The 22,497-nt window shown below is 58.3% G+C and overlaps 2 protein-coding genes across 8 annotated transcripts; one reads left to right on the top strand and one right to left on the bottom strand.

Moving 5' to 3' along the window:
* Positions 1 to 1,550: 1,550 nt before the first annotated feature.
* Positions 1,551 to 11,229, bottom strand: ANO8 (anoctamin 8). 5 transcript variants are annotated; one of them, XM_047776652.1, is made up of 18 exons: positions 10,921 to 11,229; positions 10,041 to 10,151; positions 9,796 to 9,928; positions 9,475 to 9,613; positions 9,298 to 9,394; positions 8,544 to 8,660; positions 8,339 to 8,466; positions 8,079 to 8,240; positions 7,597 to 7,749; positions 7,363 to 7,489; positions 7,183 to 7,238; positions 7,005 to 7,079; positions 5,443 to 6,255; positions 5,008 to 5,199; positions 4,775 to 4,906; positions 4,584 to 4,694; positions 3,086 to 3,752; positions 1,551 to 2,255 (listed from the first exon to the last, which is right to left on the bottom strand). In XM_047776652.1, the coding sequence occupies exons 1-18, from the start codon at positions 11,024 to 11,026 to the stop codon at positions 1,870 to 1,872; spliced, it is 3,705 nt and encodes a 1,234-aa protein (XP_047632608.1). In that variant the 5' UTR covers positions 11,027 to 11,229; the 3' UTR covers positions 1,551 to 1,869. The 5 variants fall into 5 exon arrangements, with proteins under 5 accessions (XP_047632608.1, XP_047632609.1, XP_047632611.1 ...); XM_047776653.1 differs by having other exon boundaries at positions 10,975 to 11,229; XM_047776655.1 differs by lacking the exon at positions 9,796 to 9,928 and having other exon boundaries at positions 10,975 to 11,104.
* Positions 11,230 to 12,452: 1,223 nt separating this feature from the next.
* GTPBP3 (GTP binding protein 3, mitochondrial) lies at positions 12,453 to 16,467 on the top strand. 3 transcript variants are annotated; one of them, XM_047776650.1, is made up of 9 exons: positions 12,453 to 13,241; positions 13,581 to 13,834; positions 13,945 to 14,031; positions 14,125 to 14,327; positions 14,479 to 14,551; positions 14,644 to 14,787; positions 14,939 to 15,104; positions 15,398 to 15,613; positions 15,786 to 16,467. In XM_047776650.1, exons 1-9 carry the CDS (start codon positions 13,189 to 13,191, stop codon positions 16,009 to 16,011), a joined length of 1,422 nt encoding a protein of 473 aa, XP_047632606.1. In that variant the 5' UTR covers positions 12,453 to 13,188; the 3' UTR covers positions 16,012 to 16,467. The 3 variants fall into 3 exon arrangements, with proteins under 3 accessions (XP_047632606.1, XP_047632605.1, XP_047632607.1); XM_047776649.1 differs by having other exon boundaries at positions 15,335 to 15,613; XM_047776651.1 differs by lacking the exon at positions 14,125 to 14,327 and having other exon boundaries at positions 13,945 to 14,006; positions 15,335 to 15,613.
* Positions 16,468 to 22,497: the final 6,030 nt, after the last annotated feature.

The following is a 22,497-nucleotide window of genomic DNA, read 5'->3' as shown; positions in this document are numbered from 1 at the left end:
GGCACCAGCTGGGCTGGGTCTGGGCCTGAGCCTGGGGACGTAGGGGGCATTTGGGCTCCAGGAAGAAGGTGTGAGGCCCTGACCACTCCATTGGGTACAGGACCAGCAGGGTTGCCCCTTCTTCCCCCACCAGCACTGAGCGGGAGCCAGGGTGTTGAAGCTGATTGCTGGGGTGTTGGGGGTAGTGAGGGATTGGGCCGTGGAGCTAGGGAGGCAGCAGGCTGCAGAGGAGTGCCTGCCTGCCCCAGATGATCACTGTGGAGGGCTCAGCCTGAGGCAGACTGCTTGGGCCTCTGTTGCCCAGTGCCTCCTGAGTGCAAGTTTCCAGGGACAGTCGCCCAGCTTTGCTGTGGGGCCCAGCTCTGGGGGCGTCTACAGCAGTGTTCAGTTCTTGTGGTCACAAGGCAGTTGCTAAGGAAATGCAAGCTTGACCGTGGTCATGCCGAGGTGGGCTAGGTCCCTGGAGGTTCTCAGACCAGCCTGGAATCCCCATTCCGGGGGGGTCGGCCTAACCCTGGGCAGGTGCCTGGTGTGGCCATTTGTGGTGGGCTGAGTCGATGGCAGGACTTCTGCTTCAAAGGCCATGGGACAGGGTGGGAGCAGGCTGCAGCCTGTCCTTCCCCAAGGCTAGCCTATGCCTCCCTGGCCCCAGGTACCCCTTTGAAGAACTGGGTTCTGTGTCCGGCCAGGGCTATCCATGGTGTGGGTGGGGGTCCATGGTCTCCCTGTGGTCTGCCGAGCACAGGCCCCTGAGCTGGCCTCCTGCCTTTGGGGCTCCCCTTACTCACTCTGCTCCTGAAAACACCAAACTCTGCCTTCCCATACCTCTGTGCCTTCGCACAGGCTGCTCTCCTGCCTCCAGTGAACCCTGATTTCTCTTTGCCAGCCCCTCAGAGCGCCCCTTTCTCACACTGGCTCCCCCAGCCCTGGGGCAGGGCCTGTCAGGCACCTGAGCCTTAGGATGTGGACACGCCTGAGGGTGGGAGAGGCCACGTCCATCCTTGATGACACAGTAAAGAGTTCCAGTGACTCCGGTTGGACAGCCATCCCACAGTGGGGCATCCTGGCCCTTTTATGATGCCAGCCCCAAATATGCCACCCCTCTCAATATTGAGACTTGGCACCAGGTGCCTTCTGATTTCCACACCCCAAGTTTTCTCCTCACTGCCCCTGACTCCTCAGATGGCAGCCTGAGAGGCAGGTGTGCCAGAAGGGGCGCCCCTGCAGGTCAGAGGCCCAAACTGCTGAATCCTAGCAGCACTTTGAGATTTCTTCCTTTGTCTAGGAGGCTGAGGATGGGGCCTGAGGCTCTGCAGCTCCTCCCAGGGGCCCCTGGGCCTGGAGTTGGTCCCCAAATCTGGGCCGGCTTAGAGACAGGGCAGTCTGGAGTTTTCCATCTGTGGCCTGGAGACCCAGTTCTTAGGAGGAATTCCCCAAGGGTCACAAAACAGGAGGGGAACCCACCCTGGCCTGCCAGACCCCCAAAGAGCTGGCACAAATCTCAAATCATTGGGTTCCTTGAGTTCCCTTTCCACGGCTCCGTCCTTGGGCACTGTTGAAATATACTTTTTATTGCATCTCTGCCGTTTTACAAAAATATGACAAAATAAATTAAAAACAAATAAATAATCACCTATTCTGTGTGTGTTTTCTGTTGGTTTTTTGGGGTTTCCTTTCGCTTTCCCCCATCCTGGTCGAAAGGAAAACGGCAGATAGAGGGGCTCCAGTCCCCTGGCCCTGCCCCAGGAAGGGGCAGCCAACACTGGGGTACACTGGCCCGACCCAGGCGATTTCTGGGTGGCGGCCGCAACCCCCACCCCGTCCAGGATTGATATTGCATATGAAAACAGGAAGGCAGGGCGGGCGGAGCTAATGCCAGCCGCTGGGCCAGCACACCGTCTGGGGACTGGGGCTGGGGCTGGGGCTGGGGCTGGGCGAGGGCGCCGGGGGCTCCGAGGTGGGAGGCAGCGGCGGCGGCGGGAGGCTGTAGAAGCTGGCGTCCCCCGGCAGGGGCTGGGGGGCGGGCGGGGGCCCGGCAAGGGCGCAGGGCGGGCACTCGGCGGCGGCAGCGGCGGCGGCAGGGGCCTGGCGGGGGGCGGCGCCCTCGCCCCCGCAGCCCCACGGCCCGTCCCACTGCCAGCAGCCGGTGGGTGGTGTCGGGGGCCGGGGCAGCGGTGTTGGCGGCGGCGGCGGCGCAGGGCTCCGGCTGAGGCGGGTGCGGAGGGCGGGGGCGCCCACGGGGGCCAGCGCTGTCCCTGCGGAGGCGAGAGGGGCCGTTCCGGGGAGATGCCGCCCCTGCCGCTGGACCCCGCTGGGGACCCTGCCCGCGCTCCCTCCCGGGCTTTCAGGCACATGGAGGGCCTTATTGCTTCTGATCAGTGACAAGGGGTGGGCTTCTTCGGATGCGTCCCCCGCCTCTGGGCACTGGGCCCCTCCCCCTCACAGAGAGGACAGTCTGAGGAAGTCCCTCTGACTGCTGGCCTATGTCCCTGGTGCTACAGCTGCCACCTCTGGGGCTCCCTGGGATAGGCTGCTGGACCTGGGGCTGAGATGAGGTGGGAGAGGCCGCGGTGAGGCTTGTGGCTCTGCTGCAACCCTGAACTCCCTGTGGGTGGGCAGCCCCAGCCCCACCTCCAAGAAAGGCCTGCTCGAACAGCTGGGCTGCAGAATGGGGACTTGCATAGAGGCCTGGGGGGGGTCCAGTCCCCCCAGAGTGAGCTGGGTGTGGGGTCTCAGGGGGCAGGAGAGGCTGGGCCAGGTAGTGAAGGGAACTTCCTCATCTCTCCTGGCACCGGAGCACGGCAGGCTGGCGCCCTGGGAGGGGCACTGGGACAGGGGGCTTTGGCATCCCTCCCTGGGGGTGAGGAGGGTCAGGCACAGGGCTCCAGGCTCTCTGGGGTCCTGGAGAGACTGAGTTGGCTTTGACCAAGAGGCTCCAGGTACCAACCACATCCCCAGGTGCCCAACTGGGGCCGGAGACTGGGCCTCCTCTGTCCCCCTCAGCCCCTCTCCCCAGGCCTGGACACCCCACCCCTACTCCCAAAGCCCAGCCCAGAGTCCCCACCCCCGAGTTAAAGCTTGTGACCTGAGCCTTCCTCTTCGGGCCGGGGTGTGTCCGGCTCCTCAGCTGAGGCCTCGTCCACCAGCCCACTCCGCTGGGCCCGGCCACCGCCACTGCTGGGAGTCCCGTCCTGCCGGGCCTGCCCGCCCGCCCCGTTGGACCCGGCCTCAGCTCGGGCACCACCGAAGGGGAAGAGCTTGCCGGCATGGAAGGCCTTGGGTGGCGAGTGGCTACGTTCGGGGTCCCGCCGGGTCTCGGGTGACTTGAGGAATTTGAAGCTGAGGAAGGCTGGCAGGCGGGTATCACTGCCTGTGGGCGACTGGGCAGGGGGTGGCCGGGTGGTAAGGCTGGTCCCCGTGCCAGCCAACGAGGACGTGGCCCCGGAGGACAGGAACTTGCCCTGCAGCGGGATGATCTGCTTTAGCTTCATGACGTTGTTAGGTGCCAGCAGGGACCCTGGGCGCTTGGGCCGCTCTGGCCCATGGCCACCTGCCCCACTGCCCTTGGCCTTGGCTGAGGCCTTCTCAGGGGCGGTAGGGTCCAGCCCAGAGCCCTCAGCCCGAGCCTCCTCCCGGCCACTGGCGTCTCGCTCCTTCCGGGCGTGATGCTCCGCATGGCGCTGGCGCTCCTCCTCCTCCCGCCTCCGCCGCTGCTGCTGCTGGTAGCGGTGCTGGGCTTGGCGCTCGTGTCTCTGCGGGCAGAACGGAGCCTTTATAGGGACTGGGAAGAGGAGGGGGAGTGTGAGCACCAGCCCAGGTGCTCTTTGCAAAAGTGGGGAGGGATCTACACACTTAATGGGCACCAAATGCATCCCTGGACCCACACCGGTGCTTTCTGAGAATTGAGAAAAGAATGAACATTTACTGGCCACCAACTCTGTCCCTGGTCACATGCCAGACACTGTCTTAGGAATTGGGAGAGTGTAAACAAAAAAATGGACCTCAGCGTTTCCCTTCTTTCTGGAGAACTGGTGAGAGACAGCTTTGACTGGGGCAGACCAGAGACTTTACTGGCCCAAACAGTGGCCAGTAGTCACACGTGGCATTATCAATGCCAATTTAAATAACTGAAATAAAATAAGATAAAAATTCTGTTTCTCAGTGCACCAGCTAGTTTCAAGGTCTCGTTGGCCATCTGCAGTGAGGGGTGACATGGGCAGCGCAGATCTAGAATATTTCCATCACCATGCAGAGCTCCACCCATTGGCGCCAATGAGCTCCTTGGCCTGCTTGGCAGCTTTCTGAGGAATGCAGCAGAGGCTGGGCTTCTAGGAAGCATCAGCCATGTGCCTGGCCCCAAAAGGGGCAATGCCGGGCAAAGTGGCGGATGACAGTACATGCATGCCAGCCTGGGGCTGGATGTCACCAAGATTCCGGAAGGGACTGGACCCCTTTGGAGCGCTACTTAATCACACCAGGCTCTGCACATTTGCCTTCCTGCTAAGGTCTTGACTGCCAGCCAGGCAAGGCAGAGAAGCCCCATGGAACAGAGGAGTAAAGCGAGCTGGGGCTGACCCACATACCTTGAAGGCTTCTCGACGCTGGTACTCCAGCTTGGCCATCTCCTCGGCCACCCAGCCTGGGATGTCGGGGATGGCCACGTGGATGAGGTACTTGAGGAGCAGAGCGAAGTGCTAAGGTGACAGAGGAAGAGGCTGCAGGCGCGGGGATGCCCATCCACCGCCTGGCTCCCCCTCCCGGCCACCAGCCCCACCTCGAGCACCACCACGGACACGATGGCCGCCTCGGGGCTGAGCCAGGGGAAGAGGCGCTGCAGCTGCCCACACTGGCCAATTAGGTAGCAGTTGACCACGATTGCCAGGACACCCATGACTTCCATCACCTTCTGCAGGGGGACACTGGGACTCAGGTGGGGTCTGGCCACCCTCCCCAGCCCCTGCTCCTCCTCGCTGCACCTTAGCTCGGAGCCCTCGGCCCTCCTCCCACCTGCCACTGGCCAATGCTCTCCACCCGCTGCCCAAAGGGCCGCTGCAGCCCCGTGCACAGCTTGAGGGCGTCGCTGCGGATCTCGATGAGGTTGTTGACCAGGGCACAGAGGGCAGCCAGGGGGAAGGCAGACGAGAAGAGCACGACGTAGCCGAACTGCACGAACATCTCCTGGTAGTCCTGGAACGTGTCCTGTGGGCAGGCGCCTGGGTGTAGCCTAGGGCTCTCCTCTTCCCTCAGACCAGGATCCCTCTTCCCCAGACCAACTTTCCTCTCATCAAGCCTGCCTCCCTCAGATTATCCTGCATGGACCCGGAGCTTCCCCCTCTGGCAGGTTCCCGACCACATCGAGGGTCCCATTCTTCCGTCCTTTCACCCTCACCCTCCTCCACCCTCAGACTGTGCACTGTGCCCCTCTAAAGATGCCCTCCGCACCTCGTATTTCTTCATACAGCTCTCGAGCTCGGCCTGGGTGAGCTGGGGCGAGTGTTCTTCCTCAGGTGGGTCGATCCAAGATGACCGGTTCTGCCGCCGCTGCCTCCGGGCTGAGTCACCCGAGCCCTGCTCTGGGTCCGGGCCCCCATCAGGCCCCTGGTCCCGGCCCTCACCTCCGGCCCGGCGGAGCAGGACAGTCGGGGGCTCACGCTCAGGGCTGCTCGGAACCCCCTCAGCCTCGTCATCCTCCTCAGCCAGCGTGAACACACCAGGTTCCAGCCCCTTCTCCACCATGGTGGGGCTCCCCTCCTCCAGGAGGGCCTCTGGGCTTGGGCCAGGCCGCCGCCGCCCAGCCCCCCGCTCAGCAAAGCTGACTTTTTTTAGCCGGAGCCCACAGTCCAGAAGGCTGCCCTCCTCGCCTTCCTCTTCGTCCTCCTCCTCTTCATCCTCCTCCTCCTCCTCATCTTCCTCCTCCTCCTTGCCCCCCAGGGGCCCATCCCCCACCTCCCCACCTTCTCCCGCTGGCCGCCGCTCCACTGTGGCCTCCTCCTCCTCCTCAGGCGCCCCACAGCCCCCGCTGAGACACCTGCGACCTCCCCCGCTGCTGCCGCCACCACCACCCTCTTCAGCCTGGGTTTCGAGGCGGCGGGGTGCAGGGCGCCGGAGGCTCAGCAGGCCCAGCAGGGCACGGGCCAGCTCCCAGGCGGCCCGCAGGCCAAGCTCGCCACGGCCCAGCCGCCGGTACAGATGTGGCTGCAGGACCTCGCGAACATTCTGGAGGAATTGGCGGGTGATCAGCAGAGTGGCCAGCATCTGGGGACAGGAAGTGGGCAGAGAGAGGCCACGTGGGGGGAGGGAGGGGCCCTGGGCACCAGGACAAGCGGCGGGAACTGGGCACCCACACTCCTGGAGCATGCTTCCAGAAACATCCTGAACCCAATTTGGACATCCCTGGATATGGAGGCAGCCCCAAACTGCAGTCAGTCTAGCCAATCTCCTGGGCCAGCAATACGTGTTTTCAGGCCTCCCTGCTTGCAGCACCGGCCAAGAGCTGAGCTGGTGCCCAGGGCCCCTGCTACCTGCACCCCATCAGCAGAGCCCTGTCCCCTCAGAGCATGCACCCTCGGCTTGGCATGAGGCCCCCAGCACAGCCACACTGCCCACCCTGGCGAGGCCCTGAGGGCTTGCCACCTGCCCATACTTTGGCCCGGGCCATAAGCAGGAGGCCCCGGAGGGAGAGGAGGAGCAGATGGAACCGCAGGGCCACGAGCGGGACCAGCACCGCCCAAAGCTGCCGCTCGAGGCTCTGGGACAAGGACAGGACGATCAGGAGCTGTGGAGGGACCGACGGACAGGTGGACGGACAGATGGGGTGGGGGGGCGACAGGCAGAGAGAACACACAGACAGACAGAGAGGAGAGAAGGATGGAGGAGGGGGGAGGGGCTGGAGAGCCCATGGACCCCAAGAGCCAGGTCTGGCCCCCCTTGCTGGCTGCCATAGTGGGAAGCAGGGGGCGGGGGGGGGGGGGGGGCGCCGACACTGCCTCAGGCCAGGGTCTCACCTCTTTCAGGCGCTCCATGTCCTTGAGGTAGAAGCCAATGTAGAAGAGGCTCAGGTATGAGTTGACGAATTGGAACTGTGGGAAGCAGGTAGGTGGGTGGTCACCCTGCCACCTCTGATCCCAGGAGCCCACATGTGCTCTCCACAGAACCCCTGCCTGCCTGCTGGCCACCACTCACCAGGACGACCTTGATGATGAGGTGCTTCTCATAGGCACTCTCCAGCCGATAGTTCTCTGGGGGCCAAGGAGGCAAATGAGGGGGTAAGCCCAGATCCCCATGGGCAGCAGGGACCCCACAGGGCAGTGGGGCCCTGCCTCATGGGGGGTAGGCAATGGGACCTCCCCTCCCAGGGCGTACCCATGTCGTTGAGCCAGATAGCCAGCTTCTTGTAGCCCTCGGCACTTGCGCTGACCAGCAGGGCCAGCATGACTTTGGGCAGGAAGCGGGCAAGACGTGGCAGCCCCTTCACGCTCAACACTAGCTCCTGCAGGGGCAGAGGGTGGGTGTCACAGGTCACCCCAGCAACTTGGCTCAGCTCTGGGAACACCTGGACAGGTGGAGGCCAAGGCCAGGGCTGGGGCCGGAGGTCACCTGTAGCTGGAAGCAGCCGAGCATGAGCAGGAACACGCAGGCCAGGCAGGTGAGGCACAAGGGGAGACTCACAAGCAGCTGGAAGAGCAGCCGCTTCCAGGGCGGGTAGTAGAACTCCTCGGCCCGAGTCACGGGGCTGATGCGTCGCACGCCCTGGCAGAGGGTGGGGGGCCGGGCCCAACATGAGATCAGAGGGGCTGCCTCTGCCCTGTGCCCTTCCCAACTCGGTGTCTCTCTGTCATGCTTTGCTATCTCCATGCCCCCACCTAGTGCACCCTTCCCACTCCCTCAAATCTAATTGCCCACCCCTCACCCTCAGGGCATGCAGAGCCCTCCCCCCACCTAGCACATCCTCTTGGAGCTGCAGCCCTATTTCATCCTTCCCTTTGTTCCTGCAGTGCCCCCACCCCCTGCCCATTGTACTTTCTCTCTTTTTTACCCCATTCTTGAAGTCCTTGGACTCAGACCCCATACCAACTGACCCTGAACTGGGGTCGTGGCTCCTCCACGGCTTCCCCAGGTGAGTCCAGCGTCCCCCACTTGTAGGCCAGCTCCGCCCCCCTCCGTTTCCACTCCTCCAAGAACAGTGTTGACCACACCACATTGAAGAGGGCAAAGACCACGCAGGATACATCCCGGCTTGTCTGGGGGTGGCAGAGGAGGGCTGACATGTTGGCTGGCCCAGCCCAGGAAGGAGGGATGTCTTGGGCGTCCCAGCCCCTGTCCAGTCCACACCCGGCACCTGGTCAGCCTCCGTGAAAGTGTACAGGACAGAGCCAAAGACGGCCGGGTACACCATCGCCGATGTGTAGAAACCCAGCCAGGCGAAGTACATGGCAATCTTCACGCCAAAGTAGTCGCAGATCTCATCTGCCAGAGACAAGAGGGTCCCAGTCAGCCCTGCCTGCCTCCTGAGACCCCCGCCCACCCCTTGGCCCGGGCCACACCTAGAGGCTGGTTTTCACACACAGCCTGTACCCATGACTTCATGAGGCGGTTCAGGATGCGCTGCTCATGGACTGGGAACACCTGCTGGATGATCCCGCGGGCTGCCAGTTCAGGGACTGTTGGGGGACAAAAGTGGATGACCCTACCTTTCTGCCAGTGCTGAGCTTGGTCATCCCCTCTTGGCTGAAACCCGTCACAGCTTTTTGCCTGCTCTTAAGCTTGCAGAGGCTTTTCCCAGGAGAGGAGTTCTGGATGGAAGTTTCTTCTTCAAAATTTGGGAGGTGCAGGGGCAGGTGGGGAGGTACAGGAAAACTGGGAGGGTGGGGGTACCAGTGGAAACTATGACTTAAAATAGAGCTATTTAGTCTCAGCTCATTGCTCCAAACATCTGAGGAATGGTGCAAAGCTGGCATTAGAAGGTGAACCTGAAGCAGCTGATTTTCTGGAGGGGAAACTGAGGTCTGCGGTTGCACCACACAATACGTGGAGTGCTGTCCATGGTCCTGCCCCAACCTGCTAACCCAGAAAAGGGTTTCCCCTGGACCTGCCTCGGAGGCGACAAGCTCCACCCCTTTGCTGAGGCCACACCCTTCCAATTCATTGATCTATCTCCAGGCCCCACCCAACTCCTCGGTAGCCCCTGATTGGTTGCACTCAGGCCCCGCCTTCCTACCCCTCCTACTTTGAGAGCTGTCCTCTAAGAGCCCCCGCCAACTCCCCACATGAGTAGAGTGTTGGCCCCGCCCCACTCACTGATTGGCTGGTCCTCCAGAAAGCGCACATTGTGCAGTGCCTCGCCCTGCTTGGCACGTAGGTTCTGCAGCCAGAAGCGGATGATGCTCTGGCGCTCCTGCAGGGGACAGGGCGTGAGCACAGGGAGCAGCCGGCCACGGGCTAGGAATGTGCGCTGGGGGCCAGAGCCGGCCGCACCTGGGAGGTGAAGAAGCGCAGCTCACTCTCCACATTCTCGTAGATGAAGTCCTCCTCGCAGGAGAAGCCGCGGGTGCCCCCGCCAAACTCAGCCTTCACTGCTTTGCGCAGACCCAGCTCGTCGGCCCCTCTGAGTAGGCTGCGGGAAGGGCAGGGGAGGTGGGATCACGGGAAGACCCTGGCTCACCATCCTGGAACTAGGGATGGTGTACCTGATGGCCGTCTGGGACAAATGCAGGGTGGCTGGACCTCGCAGTTGGCACTTGTAAGGGCGGGGAGCTGAGTAGCAGGGTCAGCGAGAGGCCAGGGACAGGGACTCGCCTCTCATATGTGGCGGTGACGAAGAAGGCATAGGCACGCGTGTGGCGGTGGTGGCGGACTTGCACGATGAGCTCGGGGATGCCCACACGGATGTGGTTCAGCAGCCACAGCAGCGTGTGGTCATCGGTCGTGTCTGCCAAGGGTACAGGGACAGATGGGTCTTGCCACGAGTGGTCCAAGACCTCCTACAGACTCCCATTTAGGGAAGCTTAGCTCAGGGGCCTTGGGCTACTGGGCAGAAGTACCTGGGAAGGTCATCAACACATCGCAGTTCTCTGTAGGCACTGTCTTCATCCATGCCTTGTGGGACACCAGGTACCGACCCACCTGCAGGAGCCGCTTCCCAAAAAGCTTATCTGGGGAGCAGGCAGGGCAGGATGGGTTCAGCCCACTCCTGGATCAGGACCCTGGCCTCCAGTCTCCGCCCCTCCAGCCCTGGCACCTGATCACACACTCGCCAGGGCTCCTGGGCACTCAGCCTGGCATTCAAGGCCCTGTGAGCTCTGGCCTTGGCTTGTTTCCTTCCCTCCACGTCCTTGCACCAGCCAGGTCCTTCTCCAGGAATGCCCTTCCCCCAGGTCCTTCCTTACAAATCTTACTCATTCTAGAGGCCCAGCTCCGCCTCCAAAACCACAATCGCTGGGCGCTCACTAGCAGCTCTGAGCGCCTCACCACATTATGTCATAGCTTCCTCATAGCAGGGTGCGGTTCTTACCCCCATTTCACAGGTGAGGAAACTGAGGCAGAGAGCATTTAAGTCAGGCGCTCAAGGTCACACAGTCGAAACGGGATTTGAACCCAGGACTATGTGATTCTGTATCCTCTATGGAGAGGGCCTCCCAAGCGCATCACTGCCGGGCCGCGATCCCGTAGCCCAAGGGGTGACTAGGCTCAGCCCAGGGACGGGGCTCTAGGAGGGGCGTGTCCGTGTCTCTGCTCTGGGACCCCTTAACCGCTGCACGGTCACAGCCGCGCCCGCCGGGCCGCAGCCGCAGTGCCGGAGGAACGGGCCCCTCGACTGGACTCCAGGCCCGGGACCGCTGAGTCCAATCCCGCTCCCCGTACAGCCGCCGTGAACATCCCAGGCTCCTGCAACCCTGTCAGATTCAGGCACTGCACACATACCCAGAACTCCAGACGCCGGGGCTGCAGGCTCGCCCTCCGGCGGAGGCCTCTTACCACGTTCGCCCTCCAGGGACGTGCCCCCGGCGCCGGAGGCGGATTCGGCCATGGCGAGGGCAGGGCAGGTCAGGTGCTGCGGGTGGCCCAGGCGCCGGGGGCCCGCGGGCTCATGGGGCCGGTGCAGCAGCTGAACGCGCTGGAGGTGGAGACAAAGGCCGCGCCCGCCCGCGCCGGCCGCCGTCCCCGCGTGCCCGAGATTGTTTCTCGTCCCCGCCCGCGCCGAACCTCGATTCTCCTGGGCCCAGCGCACGTCGTTCTCTGGTTCTCGACTCCGCCCGTGTTGTTTTCTGAGTTTCGTTCTCGCCCGCCCACCTCGCTCTCTGGTGCTCGTCCCCGCCCGCACCGAACGCGAATTCTCCTCCTGGTCCCCGCCCGCCCCGGACCTGGATCCTCCGCCTCCTAGCCTTAGTTTCCACATCTGTTTGGAATCCGAGGTGGACGTGGGAGGGGGCGGACCTAGTCGGGGGAAATTCCTGGTAGCAGAAATTTCAACCACCGCAGCAGGGATGAGAATAAATATATCAGAGCCTGCCTTAGGGCCTTAGCACATGCTGTTCAGCTACCTAGGACTCTCTTCACACCCTTTGTCCAGTTAACTCCAACACCTTTAAAGATGTAACGTCCTCAGAGAGGATCTGATTGTGTTACCAAATTTAGCAAATAAAAATACAGTCCTTCTGGAGTTCTCAACGTGGCGCCGGGGAAACGAATCCGACTAGGAACCATGAGGTGTCAGGTTCGATCCCTGGCCTCGCTCAGTGGGTTAAGGATCCGGCGCTGAGGTGAGCTGTGATGTAGGTCGCAGAGGTGGCTTCGATCTGGCGTTGCTGTGGGTGTGGCATAGCCTGGCAGCTGTAACTCCGATTCGACACCTAGCCCAGGAATCTCCATATGCCGCGGGTGCGGCCCTAAAAAGCAACAACAACAATAATAATATTACAGTCCTCCTAGTTAAATGTGAATTTCGGATAAATGAATAAATTTTCAGTATGTCCCAAGTATTGCATGGGACATAGTTACACTAAAACGTTACTCATTGTTTATCTGAAATTCACATTTAACTGAGTGCCCTGTATTTTGCCTGTAACTTGGACCTCCCGACCACCCTGAATGGCCTCCTCCATTAGACTGAAAAGCCAGCGCGCGCAGAGTCCCAGGCAAATTCTCAGTTCTCACGCAGTAGGCACTTGATGTATACTTTGGACAGACAGAACTCGGAGACGGCGAATGTCATCGTTTGCCCTTCTTTACAAATGAAAAAATTGAGCAGAGCGAGGCATGGGGTCTTTAGACCTGTATCCTGTTCGTCTTCCCAAAGTATATGAGCGCCGCCCTCCCGCTCCGTCCTAGAACCAGAGAATTAGTCGTGCGAAAGCGTCCTGCTGAGATCCCACCCGTCCGGTGCCTGGAATTCCACCTTCTGCGCTTTATTCCATCAGCCGCCGCTGTCCTGGGTTAACCTGAAAGTAATCTCTGAGACTCCCCTCTGGCTTTTGGGGAGCCATAGACCAACCGAACACTCAACTCTGCAGGAGCAGACCTGGGCCAGAGTAGCCCAGAGGGGCGAGAGGACTGTGCTGGGGGTTCTAGGGAAGCTTCCTGGCAGAGGGGACCTTGGAGCTAGGCACTGAGGCTGAGCTTGTCAGAGGAAGAAGGGTATACGAGGCCATGGAGACAGCGGGAGGAAATCTAGGGAGGGGTGAGAACTGTAGAGTTCCGAGAAAACTAGAAATCTTCCCAGAAGTATGGACAAGATTTTCCTAGGGTCAGTGCATAGGTTCCCCGGAATTCTCTCCCGGTCACTGAGATGCTCTTGCTTCGCCTAAGGCTATGTAGTGGCCAAACGGGACTCAAATCCTTTCCTCTCCGTAATTCCCACCGCCCTAAGTCAAGCCCTGTTCTTACCCCCACCCTCTTTTCCGGTATCTCAGATCCCCGCTGCTCTAGGATCCCAAAAATTCTGTCTAGTGTTGCAGGGGGAACACCATTTAGCTGCACCCGGAGTGCTAGCACCCTGTCCTTTCCTGGAATCAGCCAATAGAAGCTAAGATCTTCAGTGGGTGGGCGGTACGTCTTCTAAGGGGCCCAATGGTAACCGAGAATTGTTGAGCCCTTTACGGATCACGCCGCGAGGTGGGCGGGGCCTCCTGCCCTGACTAGCAAGCTATACCCGGCTGGGCGCTGCCAAGGCTGGTCGCTGATTGTGAATCAATGTGGCGGGTGCTGTGGACCCTGGTAGCCCGGGCGGCACGTGGGCCTCTCAGGTGGGGCTTCTCACTTGGGGGAGGGGGTGTGACGTCGTAGGGCGCTGCTTGGGGCCCAGATCCTCTCCCTAGGATCTGGAGGTCCAGTTGCCTTTGGCAGAGCCGTATTTTTGGTCTTCTTCCAAGGCTCTGTCCATCCCCCTGCCGCAGAGCCCACATGTGGATCAACTTCTCTCAGACATCTCTATCCAGTCATCTTACGGCCTCAAACCTTCCAATCTTTTCATCCCCCCGGCCGCAGAACTTACACTTTGGGCATCTCCTAACCATCTAGCCTTCGATCCACCTGCCACTCTGGCGGCAGAGTTTCTCAGAACACTGACTCTCCTCCTCTTCCAGTTCCAGGCCGTGCACGCGCCAGAGCAGTGGCGCCCCGGCCCTGGGTCCCGGGTCCACTATCTTCGCACTGAGCTCTGGCCAAGGCCGCTGCGGCATCGCTGTCATTAGAACCAGCGGCCCAGCCAGCGGGCACGCCCTCCGGAGCCTTACGGCGCCCCGGGACTTACCCCCGGCCCGCAAAGCCTGCCTGCGCCTGCTCAGCGACCCCTGCTCTGGGGAGCCTTTGGACCGCGCGCTGGTGCTTTGGTTTCCAGGTGAGGGACTTCAGATCTGCAACCTCATATAGCTTCTATGACCCAACTTCCTCCTTCCGGACTTTTACCCAGGTGGTATCCTCCTGACACCTATCTCCTCACCATACTAGGTCCCCAGAGTTTCACCGGTGAGGATTGCGCGGAGTTCCATGTGCATGGAGGCCCAGCTGTGGTGAGTGGCGTCCTGCAGGCCCTGGGTGAGTCTGCAGCCTTGGGTTTAAGGTGTGGCTATATACCAGTGGGCCTGGATAGGAACCAAAAGGGGCTTAGGACCCTGAACCTTCCCGCAGGCAGTGTGCCAGGGCTGCGGCCAGCAGAGGCAGGCGAGTTCACCAGGAGGGCATTCGCCCATGGGAAGCTGAGCCTGACTGAGGTAGAGGGGCTGGCAGATCTGATCCATGCAGAAACTGAGGCGCAGCGGCGGCAGGCCTTGAGGCAGCTGGACGGGGAGCTGGGCCACCTCTGCCAAGGCTGGGCAGAGACCCTCACTAGGGCAAGTACACCATTTGCTCATCACTTGCCTGTCTAACCTGCATGAGAGCTTCCTGTGAGCCCACAATCAGGCACCTTGGGCCGGGCCAGACCTGGGCACACTGAGGGGTGGGTTCCTGGGTGATCACACTACCCAAACTCCCCTCTTTCAGGCTCTGGCCCATGTGGAGGCCTATATTGATTTTGGTGAGGATGACAACCTAGAGGAGGGCGTCCTGGATCAAGGTGGGTCTGCCTGGGGGTGGGAGGTGGGGACATCTGGCATCTCAGCCCTTAGAGACCCCCTTACTCTCCCTCCTGCTTTCTTCCATCCACAGCTGACAGTGAAGTGCGGGAGCTAGAGGTGGCATTGGGCACACACCTTCGAGATGCCAGGCGTGGACAGAGGCTTCGCTCAGGGGCGCACGTAGTGGTTGCTGGACCTCCTAATGCCGGCAAGAGCAGCCTGGTGAACCTGCTCAGTGCGTGGGCAGGGGGGCGGGGCCCGGGGCAGGGGGTATACTAGGAGCTGGGGTACTGAGCTTTTAGGGGTGAGCAAGGGGCCAGGGAGGTGGAACACCAACCAGCTCCAGCCCTGCCCCCACCTCTGACCCTACCCCACCCCACCCCCAGGCCAGAAGCCTGTGTCCATCGTGTCCCCTGAGCCGGGGACCACCCGAGACGTGCTGGAGACTCCCGTGGACCTGGCCGGGTTCCCTGCGCTGCTGAGTGACACGGCGGGGTTGCGGGAGGGCGTGGGGCCTGTGGAGCAGGAGGGCGTACGACGCGCCCAAAAAAGGTGGGCAGTCAGGGTGGTGGGAAGGGGAAACAGGGCCCTCCCTCTGCTGTTTCAACCCCTTGTCTTTATTTTTCATTTTTCCTCAATGAGGAAAGGCCACTAGACCCCAAGTGGAGAGTCTGCTATTTGGGGAGGGCAGGTTTGTAACGTTCTGCCTCTGTCCCTGTCCCCACCCAGTGCTCGTAATGGCTCAACTCTGGGGTCCAAGCTCCATTCTCTCACTCCCCCAGGCTGGAGCAGGCTGACCTCATTCTGGCCGTGCTGGATGCTTCTGACCTGACCTCTTCGTCTAGCTGTAACTTCCTGGACACTGTTGTCATCCCCACGGTTGCTGGGAGCCCCCATGGGAGCAGCCAGCGCCTCCTGCTGGTGCTGAATAAGTCGGACCTGCTGCCTTCTGGGGCCCCAGACCTCCATCCTGACCTGCCCCCCTACCTGCTACTATCCTGTCTGACCGGCGAGGGGCTGGATGGCCTCCTGGAAGCGCTGAGGAAGGAGCTGGCTACATTGTGAGCACCCTTTGCACTCCACAGCCTCCCTCTCTCCAAGTTCAAGTTCAGGGGCTAAGCCACTGGCTCTGGGCAGGAACCTGCCCTATAGGCTCAGTTTCTATATCTAGCAAATCATATGAGCACCCTTCCTTCGAATGTTGAGAGAGACTCCATCCTTTGTCCCTTCCAGGTGCGGGGATCCATCCACAGGCCCACCACTTCTCACACGGGCGAGGCACCAGCATCACCTTCAGGGCTGCCTGGATGCCCTTGGTCACTACAAGCAAGCAAAAGACCTAGCGCTGGCAGCTGAGGCACTCCGGGTGGCCCGAGGGCACCTGGCCCGCCTCACCGGTCGAGGTGGTACCGAGGAGATCCTGGACATCATCTTCCGGGACTTCTGTGTGGGCAAGTGAGAGGACAGCCGGAGCTCAGGCCCAGGCTGGATGGACACCCAGAAGTCTTGATATAGCTGGGAACAGCTTAGGCCAAGTGGGAGTCTCTTCTCCTCGGGGAAGAATTTGACCCCAAATGGTGAAGCCTCTGTTGCTGGTGGTGCTCAAGCTGCAGCTGACCAGGTTCTCTAGTGGGGCCTTGCTGGGAGTTCAGGCCCTGGAGTAGGACTGAATGCAGGAGGTACCTGATGCTGGGAGAGTATGGGTGAGCTGGAGGTTGGAGGGTCTCAGGAGTCTTTGTTTCATAGTTTTTAATTTATTTTGCAAATACCAAAGGAATGTTTAAAAAAAAAAAAACAGCTCAGAAATGTTTAACCACCCCCTCCCCTGGGGTCAGGGCTTAACTTATATCCTTTCGGAACTTTCTCTGCCTGTTTTCATACCTGCGGATGCATATAAAACATGTTTTGTCTTGTATTTTGTACACAAATCAGTGTTTATTGCTCTGCAAACTGTGATTCCTTTTGTGTTGCTAATCTTGAAACGTTGCTGCTTTTATCTTAAAAGTGACTTGCAAAGGAATTCCCATTGTGGCTCAGCCAGTTAAGAACATAGTGTCCATGAGGATATGGGTTCGATTCCTGGCTTCGCTCAGTGGGTTAAGGATCCGGCGTTGCCATGAGCTGTGGTGTAGGTCACAGACGCTGCTCAGATCTGGTGTTGCTGTGACTGTGGCATAGGACAGCAGGTGTAGCTCCGATTAGACCCCTAGCCTGGGACCCTGCATATGCTGTGGGTGCGGCCCTAAAAAAAAAGGAAAAAAAAAAGGAAAGAAAAAAAAATGACTTGCAATGAGTTTCTGTCGTGTCCTAGTGGTTAACGACTAGTATCCATGAAGATGCGAGTTTGATTCCTGGCCTCGCTCAGTGGGTTAAGGATCCGGCGTTGCTGTGAGCTGTGGTGTAGGTGGAAGATGCGGCTCAGATACCCAGTTGCTGTGGCTGTGGCACAGGCTGGCAGCTGCAGCTCCGATTCAGCCCCTTGCCTGAGAGCCTCTGTATGCCATGGGTGCAGCCCTAAAAAAGACAAAAGACCAAAAAAAAAAAAAAAAAAAAGCCTTGCAAAATCCCTAGCCTTACGTCCTCTCCAAGCTTATTCATTCAGTGATTCATTCACTCAGCAGATGTTTGTCAAGCACTTACTATGTGTTAGAGTTGTTTGATTGGATCTTTGTAACAGCAGTGGGTATTTTGTTAGTTTTACAGATGGGGAAACAGGCTCAGAGAAGAGGTTAGTTGCCAGAGGTCTCCAGCTTTGGGATGGCACAGAGGTTGGCTTGACTGCAATTTGAGTTCATTGTGAGCTTCCTGTGCAACAGGGTGCTGGGAACCAGAGGGGAGCAAGCAGGCATCACTCCCGCCCTTGCTGAAGAGACACAGCAGCTGTGCAAGCTTACAATGAAGAGATGTGGGAGTTCGAGTTGTGGCTCAGCAGAAATGAATCTGACTAGTATCTGTGAGGATGTGGGTTTGATCCCTGACCTCACTCAGTTGGTTAAGGATCCGGCATTGCCATGAGTTGTGTAGGTTGTAGACGCAGCTCAGATCTGCGTTGCTGTGGCTGTGGCGTAGGCCAGTTGCTATAGCTCTGATTCAACCCCTAGCCTGGAAATTTCCATATTCTGCAACTGCAGCCCTAAAAAGCAAACACACATACAAACCAGTGGAGAGACCTGACCTGGTCAGGACTTGAGAACAGACTGCGCCACAGAGACACCTTTGTCTGACACCTAACTGGTGATGAGTTCTCTTGTGGCACAGCGAGTTAAGGATCCAGCATTGTCACTGAAGCAGTTTGGGTCTCTGCTGTGGCACGGGTTCGATCCCTGGCTGGGGAACATCCCCATGGCCATGCTGAGGGTATGGCCAAAAAAATTTAAAAAGTGAGAAGAAGGAAACCAGATGGAAGAGGCTGGCAAGACGTTCCCAGGCAGAGGGCAAAGAATGTGAGGGAGCATCCTGGTGAGTTTGAGGGACAGAGAGGTGGCTAGTTTGGCTGGAGCCGGGTGAGTGAGGGCTAGAGAGGAGAGGGATGAGGTTGGGTGGGGAGAAGGGAGAAGGGCCTAATAGGTTTTTGATTCCAGGACCTCGAGGTGGTAGTGAACAACCAGCAGAGGGCGATTTGCTCTAGCAAATAAAATGCCTACCGATCCTCCAGCGAAGCTCGGGAGGAGTTCCGGTATGGTGCCCGGGATCCAGTCTTCCACACCCACTTGGTGGCCTAGCAGTGGTTAACTCCACTTGCCACAGGCGGAAATGGAGTCTCAAATAGGGTCAAGATCTTTTCTAGCATCAGAAAAAAAAAAATCTCTACCTCCAGTAGTTGAAGATACAAGCTCTCCGGTTCCAGGGGACGCATGAGCAGAGGCTGGGAGGTGTCTGGGGCCATCACCCAGTGAAAGGAAACCTCCGACGCTCTTTCTTCAGGACGTCATTGCAATATGTCGCTATCTGTTGATTTGTTTGCTTGTTCGCCAGCTGGAGTCCCCTTACTGACTGGCGGGAGGGGAGCTTCTGGAGGGAAAATCACTCCTGTGGGCTGAGTCCCCAATGTTGCTATTACATCCATTTTGCAGAAAGTCAAAAAGAAGCAGCAATAATGTGGGTCTAGAAGGGGTGGGTGCCCAGAGGCCCCCCCATGGGGGGAGGGTCTGGAGGGTTTCCAGAGGGGTGAGTGGGATCTGAGTGAAGAGAGAGACTGAAGCTCTTGGAGAAGGATGCTTGGCCCCGCCCACCTATCCCGGGCCCTGGCACACAGCTAGACCGAGGTCCTTGGCTCCAGTCCCTTTTTTCCAAGAAAAGAGAGGTGGTTTGTGGGAAACAGTCATGGAGGTTATTTTTAGAGGTCACAGGAAATCCCTAAAGAGTCAAAACCTCACTCAGAGACTGGACCACAGGGTCAGGGAGGTCTGTCAATTGCTCCCTGGCTGGTACTCAGCTCCCACCTGCACCACCACCCCCACCTCGAAGGGGAGGGCACCGGCCTGGGGGAAGTCAGAGCTATAGCGTCAGGGCTGGAATGAGAGAAGGCAGGGGCTGGCACGGTACCCAGAGGGAACAAGAACTATGTCTAGGGCATCTAGGAGGGCTGCCTGGAGGAGAGATCTCTAAGGCCAGGCCTTGGGGGAAGACATTGCAGGCAAGAAAAAGTCAGTCTAGTCTCAGGGCACAGCACAATTGAGTCAGTGAGTCTTTGGGGAGGTGCCTGTTGGTGTTAAGGATTCGACATTGTCCCTGCTGTGGCTGGGGTTGCTGTTATGGCTCAGGTTTGATCCCTGGCCCTGGAACTTCTGCATGCTATGGCCGTGGCCAAAAAAAAAAAATAAGTGAGTCTTTAGTGAAAGAATCAAATGTCCAGGACAGGGAGTCCTGGTTGTGGCTCAGTGGGTTACGAACCCAACTGGTATCCATGAGGTTTCAGGTTCGATCCTTGGCCTCACTCAGTGGGTTAAGGATCTGGCATTGCTGTGGCTGTGGTGCAGACCGGGAGCTGCAGCTCCAATTCGACCCCTAGCCTGGGAACTTTCATATGCTGTGAGTGTGGCCCTAAAAAGACAAAAAACAAAAAAGTGTCTAGGACAGCTGGAGGCAAAAGTGGCACTGTGCATGGGGAAGGAGGGCACAAGAGAGTTGAGGTGCTGGGCCCTGTTCCCAGGGTAACGAGGAGACAGAGAGGGTGTGCAAGCAGGAGAGGCACATGGTCAGATCCCATGATGAAAAGATCCCTCTGGACCAGCACAGAGGCTATACTGGAGGCAGAGGCTGAGGTCCAGGTAGTTGAAGGACTGAGCTGGAAACAGGAATGGGGGCTGGTTAGAAGGGTGATATGCTAGGAGATCCTGCTGTGGCATCTCGGGAGCACTGGGACGCAGGTTGGATCCCTGGCCTGGCGCAATGGGATAAGGATTGGTTGTTGCTGCAGCTGTGGCTTAGGTCACAACGGCAGCTCAGATCTGATCCCTGGCCCAGGAACTCCAGATGCCATGAGGCAGCCAAAGGAGAAAAAGAAGAAGAAAAAAAGAAAAAGAAAAAGAAGAAGGGTGATATCCTAGGATGCTCTGAATGGGAGAGACCAAGAGTCAGAGACCCAAGGGTCCACAGAGTTTTGGATGATTTTTTTTTCTGGTTCTTTTTTGGCCACCCCTGCAGCATAGGGAATTTCCCAGGCCAGGGACTGAATTTGAGTCACTGCTGCAACTTACACCGCAGCTGCAGTAACATTGGATCCTTAACTGCTCCAGGCTAGGGATGGAACCGGTGCCTCCCCAGAGACAAGCTGGATCATTAACCCACTGAAGCCACAGCAGGACCCCCCAGCATGATTATTATTACACTCATTTCTAGGTGAGTAAATGGAGGCTGATACGACTGAGTCAAGTTCCGATGCGGGAATGTCAGGGTCTGGAATCCAGACTCTGGTGTTGTCCTATGGTTGCTGGGACTGGCCTCTGTCAGCATCCTCATTAGGACTCCAGGCTTCTCAGGCAGTAGGCTCAGGGTCAGGGACGTCCCTGCTTCCTTGGGGCTTCCAGACTAGCCTGTCTGGGCAGCTGGGCCTGGCTGACCCTCCTGCCCTGGCTTGGCGGGGCCCCAGCCGAGTGTTTCCTGCAGCCGCCTGTCTCTCGCCCCGGTTTCCGTATCCAGGAAATATCGCTCCTTTGTCCCTCCTGACTAGCCTGCCCTAAGCGTGGCGTTGCCAGCCCTGGCTCCTTGTGACTCATCCCTCCCCGTCCAAGGTCCTGGGGGACGGGCTGGGAGGGAATCAAGGTGGGGGGCAGACAAGCTGAAATTCTAGACGACAATTTTTTTTTTTGTCCCAACCAGAGGCATATGGAGGTTCCCAGGCTAGGGGTCAAATCAGAGCCGTAGCCGCCGGCCTGCATCACAGCCACAGCAACGCCAGATCTGAGCTGCATCTGTGACCTACACCACAGCTCACAGCAACGCCGGATCCTTAACCCACTGAGTGAGGCCAGGGATAGAACCCAAATCCTCATGGATACTAGTCGGATTCATTTCCGCTGCACCACAACGGGAACTCCTCCAGACCACGTTTAGACTATTTCCCTAAATGGCCATTTGTTTTGCTTCCTAGAGTTTTTACTGCTCAGGGTAAAGTCTTAGGAGTGGGGTTGTTGAGTCACTAGTTTTGTGTGTCTTTATGTTTATTAAATACTATCAAACTAATTTCCAGAAGGGCCATGATGACATGTGCATTTTTAACAGTCCTATCAAAAAATACCCTTTTCTCTACATCTTCACCAGCAGTAGATATTACGGCTTTTAACTTTTTCCCCCCAGTCTGTTGGGTATGATATGATTTCCTTGTGTTCCTCTAATGTGCAAAATTTCCCCAGTTTCCTGCTAATTTAGCGATGAGTGAGTTGAAGTGCTCCCAAACTGGATGCTGATGCCCTTTCTGACATCTCATTTCCCCACAGAAAAACCCAAAACGAAACAAATGCCTGAGACTTTTGTGATGGTTTTCTGGAATCATTTGGAGAAAAGGAGTTCCTGCAAATCATGATAGACTGTGGCACCTCAACAATTGTTGTCTGTTCCTGGGGGAATCTCTACAAAGTTAGCAAAAACTAAAGCTGCAAAGAGATAATCTGCTTTTTGAGAAATGGCTTATTTGTATTTATTAAAGAAACTGGAGTTCCCGTCCTGGCTCAGTGGTTAACGAACACGACTAGGAACCATGAGTTTCCAAGTTCGATCCCTGGCTTCACTCAGTGGGTTAAGGATCCGGCATTGCCGTGAGCTGTGGTGTAGGTCGCAGACGTGGTTCGGATCTGGTGTTGCTGTGGCTCTGGTGTAGGCCGGTGGCTACAGCTCCGATTAGACCCCTAGCCTGGGAATCTCCATGTGCCATGGGAGCGGCCCTAGAAAAGGTGAAAAGAAAAAAAAAAGAAACTGCCTTTTATTTATTTATTTTTAAATTTTATTTATTCTTTTTTTGTCTTTTTGCCTTTTCTTGAGCTGCTCCTGCATATGGAGGTTCCCAGGCTAGGGGTCTAATCGGAGCTATAGCCACCGGCCTATGCCAGAGCCACAGCAACCCCAGATCCGAACCGCGTCTGCGACCCACACCACAGCTCACAGCAACGCCAGATCCTTAACCCACTGAGCAAGGCCAGGGATCAAATCCGCAACGTCATGGTTCCTAGTCAGATTTATTAACCACTGTGCCACAATGGGAACTCTGAAACTGCCTTTTAAATATCTGCTTTTGGGGGGCAGAGGGCAGGGGTAGGCCACACCAGTGGCATAGGGAGGTTCCTAGGCTGGGGGTCGAACTGGAGCTGGAGCTGCCAGCCTCCGCCACAACCACAGCAACACCAGATCTGAACCAAGTCTGCAACCTACACCACAGGTCACGGTAATGCCAGGTTCTTAACCCACTTAGTGAAGCCAGGGATTGAACCTGCAACCTCATGGATGGTAT

The sequence above is a fragment of the Phacochoerus africanus genome, chromosome 4 (genome assembly GCF_016906955.1).
Source record: "Phacochoerus africanus isolate WHEZ1 chromosome 4, ROS_Pafr_v1, whole genome shotgun sequence".
NCBI lineage: Eukaryota > Metazoa > Chordata > Mammalia > Artiodactyla > Suidae > Phacochoerus > Phacochoerus africanus.
This window is presented reverse-complemented; position numbering and strand designations above follow the sequence as displayed.